The 13,107-nt window shown below is 45.6% G+C and overlaps 1 protein-coding gene across 1 annotated transcript in view; it reads right to left on the minus strand.

The window, feature by feature from the left end:
* Nucleotides 1-7,554: 7,554 nt before the first annotated feature.
* Nucleotides 7,555-13,107, minus strand: part of tnfsf10l (TNF superfamily member 10, like) — a 30,712-nt gene continuing 25,159 nt past the window's right edge. The window contains exons 3-7 of the mRNA XM_058067116.2: nucleotides 9,612-9,648; nucleotides 9,409-9,519; nucleotides 9,145-9,293; nucleotides 8,952-9,062; nucleotides 7,555-8,884 (exon numbers count right to left, since the gene is read on the minus strand). Coding sequence (XP_057923099.2) covers nucleotides 8,699-8,884; nucleotides 8,952-9,062; nucleotides 9,145-9,293; nucleotides 9,409-9,519; nucleotides 9,612-9,648 — 594 coding nt within the window. The 3' untranslated portion in view covers nucleotides 7,555-8,698. The remainder of the gene's footprint in view (nucleotides 8,885-8,951; nucleotides 9,063-9,144; nucleotides 9,294-9,408; nucleotides 9,520-9,611; nucleotides 9,649-13,107) is intronic.

Consider the following 13,107-nt stretch of genomic DNA (forward strand, 5'->3'; position numbering starts at 1 on the left):
ATGGTAACCTTAACAATGCTTGTTTGTAGGTACACGTCCCACATGATGCTTATTTGTTTTTAAATCACCCTCATATAAATGCACCGTGACGGGGCGCGCTTGATTCGTAGGCCCTTGGGAGCACAGCTTGTCACAATCTCTGCAAGAAGGAATTTAGAGAGGGAGGAGGGGAGTGTGTGTGTGTGTGCGTGCGTGTGTGGGTGGAATGTGCACGCCGTCTAATGACTCAGCTTGCTTCCTGTGTGCTGACACTTCACATGGGGCTCGAGTTACCCACCTGCCTTCTCTTCATCTCGCCGTACTGCAACTTTAAATCCCCTGCCTCCTTTACCATCTCGTCATCTTCTACTTTTCCGCCCCGAGATACCCTTTTGGTCGCCTCCTCCTTCGTTTAAGGAGCCAACCAATGAACTGAGACGGTGCTCCAGTTCCCAGGGCCCGCCGCCACCATTGTCTCTGCGCGCATTACAGCGCGTCGAAAGCATGTGGACGTGGTAACACTCCAATGGAAGGAGTTACCCAACACCTCCAAAGTGTAACATCACCTGTCTTGTGTGTGTGTGAACACATGACGTGCATATTTGGGGATTGTGTTTTGTGTGTGCAGAATGCAACCCGAGCTGCTTGCCACTGTTCCATCTCTGCCCTCTTGGCCTCACCTGAGGTCTGAACCAGGCGGCAGGTTCCCACAGCTTCAGTCGAACGCTGCTGCCGCCGCCGCTCGCATGACACCGCCGCTGACCTTTCTTGCCAAAACACGCCAACGTGTCTGCATACTCAAAAGACCAAGTTTTCCTACTAGAAAGTTTCTCATCATCATCAGCTTCTAAAATATACACTACTTTTAAAGAACATTGTTGCCATGTTGCATTATGGGAGCTGGTAGGCCATTGGTTTGCATGTAGAAACTTCAGGACCCTGAATATAAGATGGCCCTTTTTCATACTGTTTCTATGCTTCTATGCGGTTCTGCTTTCACCTGGGGGTTTATTGGATGGCGCACTCTGACCCGACTGATGATGCTTAAGCAAAACACAATGCTAACATTACTGTATATGTTGGCTAACAACCAATCAGTTGAGGTCATGTAGAATCGTGGAGACAAGTTAACCTTCCACAGCGGTCTTTCTTTTCAACATGAAGATATTTTGGATATGGGCAGTCCACATTGACGCTATTTTTTGACAGCTAGACATTGACAGCTAGCAGTCCGGGATTCAATTGATTCCCCCTCGGGCATCTCTGTGTGGAATTTGCATGTTCTCCCCTTGCAGGTTTGAATCCCTGATCCACTGACTGGCCACCACGCTAACCAATAGAATACCGTGCAACTGAATCAAATGAAGTGAAAGACTTTTCAGAGTTTGTGTGAAAGTGTTTTTTTTTTTATGCACCACTTCCTGCTACTGAGCCTTTTGTGCTTCTACAAGGGGGGGTCGGGGGGGGGAGGCTTTTCAAAGACCTTATCAAGCTCTCAGTAATGCATGTAGCTTGACTGCAGGAATACGCGCATTGTTTTAGGTGCCCTGCCAGGGATTCTGATAGCCTGGCTCCCAATGCCTCTGACATTCCCGCTTCCAATGGCCGGTAGTCGGGCCAGCAGGGTCGAAACGCACGCATTGTTCTCTGGAAAAGGAGTGTGTGTGTTTCAGGTTGAGCTCTTGTCTGGCCCCACTTAGTCTCTTCAGGATGTTTTGGGATCTGTGTGTGTGTGAGAGAGAGAGAGCTTTATAAAGCTCATTTCCTGGTTGGCTGTAAGGAAAACACAGTAAAGTGGGCAATAATACGTTGCTGTTGATAATGACGTGTGTGATGGATGTGTTGTGTTTGTGTGAGAGATGGAGGGAAAAAGGGAGCGCTGAGATAAAGTCTGCATGTAGGTGACTGGGCGGTTGTTATAGGTCAGGATGGGTGGCGCTGCATTTAGAGGCGGAGGGGGCGCAGATTAAAGAATAACAGTTGGCCTTTTGTTCAAACTAAAAAAAAAAAAAAACAGATATTGAAATTTCAGACATGTAATCACTGATTAGTGGCAGGAAGTGCAACAGTAGAGCTCTCCTGTGTATGGATATGACCTTCGACCCTAGCAACCCAGCCACCGCCCACAATAGCAGTCATGTTGCAGTGACACGAAACAGTCACCCCTGAATGTCTGAAGGTCGGAGACAAAAAGAGCACATATGGCTTTGACCTTTGACCTTTGACGCCCAGTTTTCTCTCTGTTGGAAAGGGCACAGATGCTGCTTTGTTTGAGGGATGGAACACCGGGGAAGACCACGCCCCTTCCAAATCTGACACTTGATCTTGACCGTCAAAATATTCTTGTTAAATACGTGAATTAAAAAAAAGTGAATATAATAATAATAATACATTTTATTTCAAAATGCCTTTCAGGACATCCAAGGTCACTGTACAGAAGATATAAAAAAATATATAAAATACAAGATAAAAGAGAACATACAATAAATAAGAACATAAATAAGGATGGGGTGGCACGGCGTCCTGGGGTTAGCGCGCAGACCTCACAGCTAGGAGACCAGGGTTCAATTCCATATTATTGCATGTTCTCCCCATGCATGCGTGGGTTTTCTCCGGGTACTCTGGTTTCCTCTGCGGGTACTCCGGTTTCCTCCCACATTCCAAAAACATGCTAAGTTAATTGGCCACTCCAAATTGTCCATAGGTATGAATGTGAGTGTGAATGGTTGTTTGTCTATATGTGCCCTGTGATTGGCTGGCTGGTGTACCCCGCCTCTCGCCCGAAGACAGCGTTACGGAGGTCTGGTGGCAATGAGTTCCAGAGTTACCAGAGAATATTATTCATTCATTTTTTGCCGCTTTTCCTTACGAGGGTTGCTGGGGTGCTGGAGCCTATCCCAGCTGTCTTGGGGCTAGAGGCGGGGTACACCCTGGACTGGTCGCCGGCCAATCACAGGGCACATATAGATAAACAACCATTCACACTCACATTCATACCTATGGACAATTTGGAGTCACCAATTAACCTAGCATGTTTTTGGAATGTGGGAGGAAACCGGAGTACCCGGAGAAAACCCACGCATGCACGGGGAGAACATGCAAACTCCACACAGAGATGGCCGAGGGTGGAATTAAACCCTGGTCTCCTAGCTGTGAGGTCTGCACGCTAACCACTCGACCGCCATGCTGCCAAATTGATATTCATTCATTCATTTTCTACCGGGTCGCGGGGGTGCTGGAGCTTATCCCAGCTGTCTTCGGGCGAGAGGCGGGGTACACCCTGGACTGGTCGCCAGCCAATCACAGGGCACATATAGACAAACAACCATTCACACTCACATTCATACCTATGGACAATTTGGAGTCGCCAATTAACCTAGCATGTTTTTGGAATGTGGGAGGAAACCGGAGTACCCGGAGAAAAAACCCATGCATGCACGGGGAGAACATGCAAACTCCACACAGAGATTTGCCGAGGGTGGAATTGAACCCTGGTCTCCTAGCTGTGAGATCTGTGTGCTAACCACTCGACCGCCGTGCTGCCAAATTGATATTATGAATTTAAAATTTCCCATTCAAATTTGATGCACCCTATTGTATTGTCTAGTTTGTATTGTATTGTCTAGTCTCAGTCACCTCCAAAAACGACATATGATGTACTGCTGCCCCTCGGACACTCGCTACATCCTCCCAAGACATCAAACAGCGAGAGGTGAAAAACAAGACAAGCGTCACGCTGCTTCTGTCTGCCGCCGCATTGCTTTTCACGAATTCTTGTTTTTCTGCTGACATTCACTTGACCAAGTCCCTCAGAAGAGAGGTGGATGGAGGGCTCGCCTTCCAAGGTTTAGTGGTTAAATTGAGATTGAGGTTGAGATTCACTGCCAAGGTACCGCGTCCACACCCTCCACACACAACCCGAAATTGTGGCATCCATGGACACAGCTGCATCGTCTCGGGAGTTGGACGGAATGATGTGTGAACCGTCTTTCCATATTCCCATGCATGTGGAAGGCTAAGAAACAGGTGGTTCTTCAAACCACGGTACCGTCAGTTACTTTTGGTGTTAAGGCTTTAGATGTCTTGTCTAATTTATCGACGCTGACGGCATTGTTCTTTCATGTGTTCAAACATTTGGCTAGCACTTTTGTTTCGTTTCAGACATTGCACGCAATGTCATTTTAAGAACATGTCCTGCTAATTGATGCTAGCGTACGGCTCGCAAAATAGCGTCATGCCGTCTCAAGGCGGAGTAAATGAAAGCAAGTTGTAAGGTTTGGGATGTACATGGCCAAAACAAAACAAAAAAAAGCCTTTATTATTATGACTTTTCAAATTTCACAATAAAAAATAAATGAGAAGAAGCTTGGTAGGCACTGGTCTGCTTTTAATCCACCATCAAAGCCATCTTTTTTTTTTATTAATTGCCTCCACGTTAATGCGTGGCACTTTTATGACACCGTAAAGAAAAGCCCAACATTCCTTCTTAATGAAACCATGACTTTGTCAACTTTTTGCACCGGTGGGCGGGAACGGCGGAATTGTGACCACGTTTGAGTCTGCCAAAAAGAGCCGCAAAATCAAAATCGGAGCAGTAGACATTCTGCATGTGAACATACTGAGCAGTATAGAGTTTTATTTATAAACCATAGCCTTCAAAGTTTAAAGCAGCTCTGGTGGTTTATACCCTAAAAGATGCACAGTCATGTTCAGAAGGTATTAAAATAACTTCCCAGCGTGAGTTCTGGATGGGAAAACAGCTGGAAAAGTCGACTCCGGAGTGCTGCTCCACCAGGATATTCTACATGTATCAGTATAGAGCGTAGTTGTGGGAAAGCAGACTTCTGACAGAGTCTCGCAGTCACAAACAAAGACAAAGGGATTAGCAGGGATTTAGCAAGGATGGAAAACAGTTTTTGGAGTTTAATCAATAATGTTGGCCTATCTAATTTCAAACACGCACACTCCCGATACGCAGCTGTTGGATGACAATATGGAAAGTGTTGACACCAATTGTCTGACGACAGGATGAAGATTTGTTTGTTCTTGTTCTAGGCTGGAAGAATTATACAATGTACATTTCCTGTGATAGGATTTTTCGAAAATCAGTTCAGGTTGTGAGACCAGGGTTCAATTCCACCATCGGCCATCTCTGTGTGGAGTTTGCATGTTCTCCCCGTGCATGCGTGGGTTTTCTCCGGGTACTCCGGTTTCCTCCCACATTCCAAAAACATGCTAGGTTAATTGGCGACTCCAAATTGTCCATAGGTATAAATGTGAGTGTGAATGGTTGTTTGTCTATATGTGCCCTGTGATTGGCTGGCGACCAGTCCATGGTGTACCCCGCCTCTCGCCCGAAGACAGCTGGAATAGGCTCCAGCACCCCTGCGACCCTCGTGAGGAAAAAGCGGTAGAAGATGAATGAGTGAATAAGTTCAGGTTGTGAGACCAGGGTTCAATTCCACCCTCGGCCATCTCTGTGTGGAGTTTGCATGTTCTCCCCGTGCATGTGTGGGTTTTCTCCGGGTACTCCGGTTTATACTGATTTCTGTATTTAATATGACATAATAATACTGCGGGCTGCACAGTGGACTAGTGGTTAACGCAGCTAGGAGACCCGAGTTCAATCCCACCCTCTGCCATCTCATGTTCTCCGGGTACTTCGGTTTCCTCCCACATTCCAAAAACATGCTAGGTTAATTAGCGACTCCAAATTGTCCATAGGTATGAATGTGAGTGTGAATGGTTGTTTGTCTATATGTGCCCTGTGATTGGCTGGCGACCGGTCCAGGGTGTACCCCGCCTCTCGCCCAAAGACAGCTGGGATAGGCTCCAGCACCCCCCGCGACCCTTGTGAGGAAAAGCGGTAGAAAATGAATGAATGAATGAGTTCAGGTTGTAACCTGCATGTCACCCAAAGTCAGCTGGGATTGATTCCCAGATAGACGGAACACATGCTAAACACGCTAACTACCACGGGTCGATGTGACAACGTTTCAGTCTTCACGCTGGATGATGATGATGATGATGATGACGTGCCACTGCACTTATGAGAGCGTGCGTGGACGTATGCGCTCGCTGGTGTCGAGGTTGTGTTGGTCGGATCGTGGTTTGCATCTGCGAATATCCTCCTCCTTATTCCCAAATCTGCTCTGTGCTTTCCTATAATTTGCTGGACAAACTGTTTGACTGCGGCTCGCTCGGGTCCAAATGTGCAGCAGATGGTTCTGCTTGGAGCTGCTGTCGGCAAAGTGTTTGCATGTGTTTACCTCTTGCACATTTTGACCTGCAGCTCAGACGTGACAGCACTTTTTTTTTTTTTGGCAGTTCTTCTACTCCAAAAATCCCTTCTTTAAGAGAGTATACTCAGAGTGAACCCACATTAAGCCCAAACAATCTTATGGTCTTGGATTTTTACAACATAATGTGATGCTTGGTTCCTTGGCCAATGCATCACTTATCTGTAAAATATTGTTAAAATCAAATAAGTAGTTCCAGGAAATTCCGCATGAGTGGTTAGCAGGTCGGCCTAACAGTCTGGAGATCCAAATTTCTGTATCTCTGTGGGGAGTTATGTCTGTTCCTCTCACATCCCCAAAACATGCATGTTGGAGGCTTTTATTGGTCCTTAACTACAAGCACGAGCATTTGTTGAGGATTTTGTTGCGATGTATGCAGAGGCTGACATCTCATGTCAAAAGTTAGGGAAGCTACATTCATTCATTCATTCATTTTCTACCGCTTATCCTCACGGGGGTTGGATGGGAGGGTGCTGGAGTCTATCCCAGCTGTCTTCAGGCAAGAGGCGGGGTACACCCTGGACTGGTCGCCAGCCAATCACAGGGCACATATAGACAAACAACCATTCACACTCACATTCATACCTATGGACAATTTGGAGTCACCAATTAACCTAGCATGTTTTTGGAATGTGGGAGGAAACCGGAGTACCCGGAGAAAACCCACGCATGCACGGGGAGAACATGCAAACTCCACAATATGATGGCCAAAGGTGGAATTGAGCTCGGGTCTCCTGGCTGTGAGGCCTGCGCGCTAACCACTCCTCTACCATGCAGTGAAACTACATCTGTGTTTGAAATACTGATTTCTGTATTTAATATGACATAATAATACTGGGGGCTGCACAGCGGATGAGTGGTTAGTGCGCAGTTCGATTCCACCCTCGGCCATCTCTGTGTGCTGTTTGCATGTTCTCCCTGTACATGTGTGGGTTTTCTCCGGGTACTCCGGTTTCCTCCCACATTCCAAAAACATGCTAGGTTAATTGGCGACTCCAAATTGTCCATAGGTATGAATGTGAGTGTGAATGGTTGTTTGTCTATATGTGCCCTGTGATTGGCTGGCGACCAGTCCAGGGTGTACCCCGCCTCTCGCCCGAAGACAGCTGGGATAGGCTCCAGCACCCCTGCAACCCTCATGAGGATAAGCGGTAGAAAATGAATGAATGAATGAATAATAATACGGACACAAATAGCTCATTATGATGATAAAATAACTGTAAAGGATCTAAAGCAGAGAATTTGAAAAAAATAAAATATGAATGAATAGAAAATTCAATAAATAAGACAAGTAGGTTGCCTGTCAACACATCTTTCATCCACTCAGCACATCATTTGCAATATTATCGTTTTTTTTTTTTTTTTAAAGCATCCATGTTTTCTGCCAGCTTGGCGTGCAAAGTGCTGCAATCTCATCTGACAGTTCTTTGACGTGACTGCTGATAGACTTTGATTACCTTCTTACGTCATGAGTTTGCACCTTGATAGTTCTTCTTCCTCGTGTCGTTCAACATCGTTATTACTTTCCTGATAGTACCCGGTACCTGGCGCTCTTCCACATCCTCCTCCTCCTCTGCATGCAAAGGCTAGCTTGCCTTGTGAGTGTTGATCGGCGTATTAATAGAATACACAATTGATTTGACAGCCTGGCTTTAAAAGCTCACATTGTTTATTTTGAAGTCATTTTTTGCTTTATTAGAAATTCTCCAAAAAACTTGTCGGCTGTTCAATTGGAACTTTTTAGTGTTTAGTGTATAAAAAGTAAACGTTGCAATGTGCAAATGTTCCCATGCAGACGTCTTGCATGCTTTAAATGCAAGTTGCAGCTTGGCAGGTTCCACAGGAAAGACCAGATTGTTTGTTTACATGTGAAAGTGAAGCAAAAAGAGAAAGAGGAGACTAAACTGCTCACTGGTTTTCGGCCTCTTTTCATTTCACTGTCTTTTTTTTATCCTTCGCTTGTCTGGCTCAGTCTTGGCTTGTCTACCCTCACTAAAAAGTCGGCGCAGTCCTTAGCGAGATGGCGTTTGTCCATCCCAAGTTAAAAAAAAAACAACTTTTAAAATCACCAGCCTTCATCCTCAGTCACATTTTTATGTACACCATCCTTATGGCACGCTCATTTGCTCCACTTTACTTCAACGTCCGTCGCCTTTTTATTGTTCCGTACATTCTTCCGTCTGGAGTCCAAATGAAAAGATTCCCTTGGAAAACAAGTAGCAGATTCATAATTACTAAAAAGCAGCACAGTCCTCTTGTCTGCCCCCCTCCTGATTTGCGTTTGCTCAAAGGAGGAACATCGGAATCGTCCTTTTCTTTGTCCTCTTGCTGAGTCCCACAGCAAATCCTTCCAATCACACCTGGAAACTCAACCTCCAGGTTTCGGTTAGTGGATTGTTCCACAGGAACAGTCCTCGCCCTCAGAGATCCAATCGGAAGGCACCGAAGTAGCTGGACGAATCGTCGGCGTTCAGCATCGTCGGTGACGACACAGAAACGAAGAGTTCGTCGCCGGCCCTCAGCTCGAATAGTCCTCCTTGGTAGACGGAGTGAAGGGCGTACTCGGCGTCGGGGGCCCAACACTTGGTGCCCACCCCCTTCAGAAGCTGGCAGAAGAAAACCGATGTCGTCATGAAACAACCTAACCAGTCGACCAGACAAGTGCTTTTGTACCTGAATCGGGCTCGGGTAGGACGTCTTCTTGTAGACGCACTGCACCAGCTGGTGGCTGACGCTGCGCTGGTCCCCGTCCCCGGCGGCGGGGGATGGGTAACGGAAGTAGACCTGAATAACAAGAGCGTCCCACATGTCAGTCATGTACTTTTAGAGACAGGAATTGCTTGCATGCAAAGACAGGATAGTTCACCTGTGAGTACAGGTAATAGCGCCCATCCTGGGGCACTCGCAGCCTGCCATTGGTTAAGGTCATATTGTGCAGGTGAGCACCCAAGCTCTGATTGGCCCAGGAGCGCACCACATGACGGCAGGACTGGTGGAGCCCTGCCTGAGAGTACCCTATGTGAGGATGATATTGATTTGATTAGAACCGGTCTCAATCATTAATTCACAACTTCCTTCCTGTGCCACCCACTGGACGCCCACCACCCCCAGATTCTCCCCAGCCACTCACCGAGCTGCGAGCTGGTGTCTCTGAGGGTCAAGTGAGCCGATGGCCTTTGGACCAGTGAGCTCATGAACTTTGACCCCGAGTTGTTGAAGGTGCGAGGCATGGTTCTGGCGACTGAGGTTATAATACGGAGGGGGGGGGGACAGAAGGGTCAGAAAAAGCGAGGGCGTCCACATGTATATGTGCATGTGTGTGTGCATGCTCACCCATGAAGGTTTGTTTGGAGATGATGTTCTCAGTCACCTGGAAAAAAGAAGTCGAAACTGTAAATCGGGGGTCTCAAACTCAATTTACTTGGGGGCCACTGGAGCTAGGGTCTGGGCGAGGCTGGGCCGCATCAGGTTTTCCAAAAAAAAAAACCCAAAAAAACGCATTTATTAAAAACAGAAAAATGAATAAACTTTGCTTTTGTTCCGATTTTCTACAAGAAAATCTCAGATAAAATATTCCACTGTTCTCAAATATCTTAATTTTTATTTTTCTACACAAAATAAGATGAAAAATAAACAAACAAATCAAGAATAAAGAAAACTAATCAATCAGTAATAAATAAATATAATAATAATAATAAAACACCAAATAATAAAAACTCAAGTTGGTGGGTAGACAAATTATTTTCTTCAGATTAAAATGAACAAAGCATTATTAGAGCCCTGTAGACATGACAAAACACGACTATAGTCACATTTATACTCTTTTTATTTACAACATATTGCGCAACTGCAGGGTCTTGAGACACATGCTAACTCGCAAACTAGAGAGCTAGCGACCTAAACGGTAGCCTCCAAGTTATTGCCTTTAAACTTAAAAGGCCAAAAACTTACCACTTCCACACGGATAGGGAGGATAACTATTAACAGTTATTTAACCTTTAACATGAACATTAATCAAACGTAATAATTTTTTCTGGGTACATGATACCATACAGCATCCATATCACATTAAACATTAAACTTTCATATCAAGGCGGGGGCCCACATTTGGCCCGCGGGCCGCGTGTTTGAGATCCCTGCTTTAGACTATTCACGCTCACTCTCCTGCATCCATTATGGGAGTTGCTTTATGAATTTTTTTTTCCAGCATGGCAGAAACGTAATAATGTTTGCATAAATATTTCAGAAACATTAGCCATAATTCAGTGGGCCGCGTGTTTGAGACCCCTGCTGTGAATCTAGTGTAAATATTTCAAGTCAATATTTCCTACAAAGATAGGATACACCCGTGTACACGCGAGCTCAACAAGGAAACGGCATGTATGACCCGTTGACCTCATTTATTGGCCTCATTATGAATCCATCTGTCATGGTTAGCCGTCAGTCAACAATCTCTGTGAAGTCCACCGGCCGTCTTAATTCCTGTTTTTGTCGCTGTCATCTGTTTCTGCTCACCCGCCGCGCTCCATCATCAACAACCAAGTCCCACTGGGGCTCACCTTCTTTGTCTGTTTTATTTTTCCTGACACTCCGGGTTTTTTTTTTTTTTTTTTACTCCCTGCTGCCGTCTTATCTTGGAGTGCTGCAAACGCACACTGTAAATTAGGATTTGTATCCATTCACTTACTTTGTTTTCCCTCCTATTCCCGTATTACTAGTTTGGTGCCACAAAGCTCCCTTGGTATTGATCTCCTTGATTAATCTGCTGAAAGGCTGTAAAATACAGAAGATGATGGATCCTAAGTAAGCTAATAGTCCTCGCAGCTTCCACTGAGGTGTTGTTGTTGGCAGCCGGCCTGCTTCTTCTGCACCTCAACCTGCAAATTGGACCTGACGGTTCTGGGTTGAGGCATGTGTGTATCGAATGTACTCCGTGGGGAACCGCCGTACAATGTAACCCGGGTTGTGGCCATGCGAGCCCCCACACTCTGGGTGGGTAAAATGGCTTCCCGAGGGGGCACATCTAACACGGCCGTGATGACCATTTTAGAGCCACTGAACTTTTGGTTTTCCCCTGAGTTGCCTACGGCGGTCCGTGTTGTGATTCGGAAGGGTCAAATCACCTGCTGACAAGGAAAATTAAGGGAATATTTTTTTGCTGTTAAACTAGCAGAACTGGAGGTAGCAGAGATGCGGATGCTGAGGTTCTCATTGAGAGTGACCAGGATGGATAGGATCAGAACGAGTACATAAAGGGACATTACATGTTACATGACCCTGCGGTACTGGCCTTTTAACAATACCAAAACCCAGAACAAAAACCCACGGTGAGGCAGCATTTAGCCACTATGGCCCCCACCTGTGGAACAGCCTGCCGGAGAGCCTCAGGACTGCGGAGACTGTTGATATTTTTTTTAAAAAGATTAAAGACACACTTTTTTAATCAGGCTTTTAACTAATATTTTTAAACTTTTCTTATGTTTTTATCTTTTTAGTCTTATTTTATGCTTTTAGTTTTTAGGTTTTAACTCCAGTATTTCCTCAGGGGGGGGTCCTCCATACTGGGGGCTGTGTCGGGTCTGCTAGGAGGGTGCCATCCTTGGGTCCCTTCGACCCGGCCGGCTGGGGGTTCCTCCCTTTAATGGGGGGGCCCGGGTGCTGGTCCCCCGATGGCACGGCCTGCTGCTCCTCCCAGTGTGGACGGCCCCAAAGGTGGCGTTTCCTTGATCCTCAGTGCCATGCCATGTCTCCCTACTTTGTGTGATTGTGTGTGTGTGTGTGTGTGTGTGTGTGTGTGTCTAGTATGGAGGGTGGGAGGGAGGGGCTTTCTTACTATTTGTTTTTCCTTTTAATTGTGGTAATTGTTTTTAATTCTGTAAAGCACTTTGTGTTGCATGTCTTTGCAGGAAAAGTGCTCTACAAATAAAGTTGATTTGATTTGATGGACAGCTAGATTTTAAAAAACAGCCTTAAAATAAAACATTGTTGAATAGTTTGTTCATATTGTTTTTTTTTTGTCATATATAGCATCTACTACTTTGGACAAGTGCAGAAAAAGAGACAGGCGTGGAAAAAAAAGCATGGCTAAATAGCATTAAAGCTACACACACACACAAAACAATGTGTTCCCAATAGCGCTTTTAAAATGTCAACATTCCAGCATCGGAGTCTTATCTAAAATTGTTGAAAAATATGAACTATGGGACCTTTAATTAACAGTTTAGTCTTTGCCCTCTACTGGCCGACAAACAGAGCCCTGTTGTTGCCTCCTCCGTATCTTTCTACAGTCTCGCTAGGCCAAGCGTGTCGGTCTCAACCTTGCGTTCCACAGGTCCTGAGAGCAGAAAATTGCACCCCCGCACCCTTGAAGAAAAGGAAGAAAATTGGCAGCACCTTTGCCTCGGCTTCACACAACACAAAATGATGTTCCATCTTCTTATAGGTTGTTGGTGTGAGTCCAGAGCTGCAGGTTTTCTGTCTTTGAAACCCTTAAAAGTGAAGGGTTTTCTGCTGCGGCCTGCATGCTTTGTCTGCCATGTTCCAGCACAAACAGCCTGAACCAGCATAACAATGTTCACTGCTCGTAAACTTGTCAAATGAAACAATCGGTTTCAAACTATCAACAAGACGTGTCTGCATTTAATGCCGGCTGTCATCCTCTGATGCCAAATATTCTCACTATCTGGGATGGACTCCAGCTTCTCATATGGTCGGGATCTTACTTTCTATTTTATCTTCATGTCTGGATCCTGTCTTTGCTGGCGTTGCACCAGTATAGCTTTACTCATCTGTAATGGAAATGATAAAGGTGATGGTTTCATTTATTTTG

Source organism: Doryrhamphus excisus, linkage group LG2 (assembly GCF_037039965.1).
Source record: "Doryrhamphus excisus strain RoL-2023G ecotype Guam linkage group LG2, RoL_Dexc_Guam_v1.1, whole genome shotgun sequence".
In the NCBI taxonomy this organism is placed as follows: Eukaryota; Metazoa; Chordata; class Actinopteri; order Syngnathiformes; family Syngnathidae; genus Doryrhamphus; species Doryrhamphus excisus.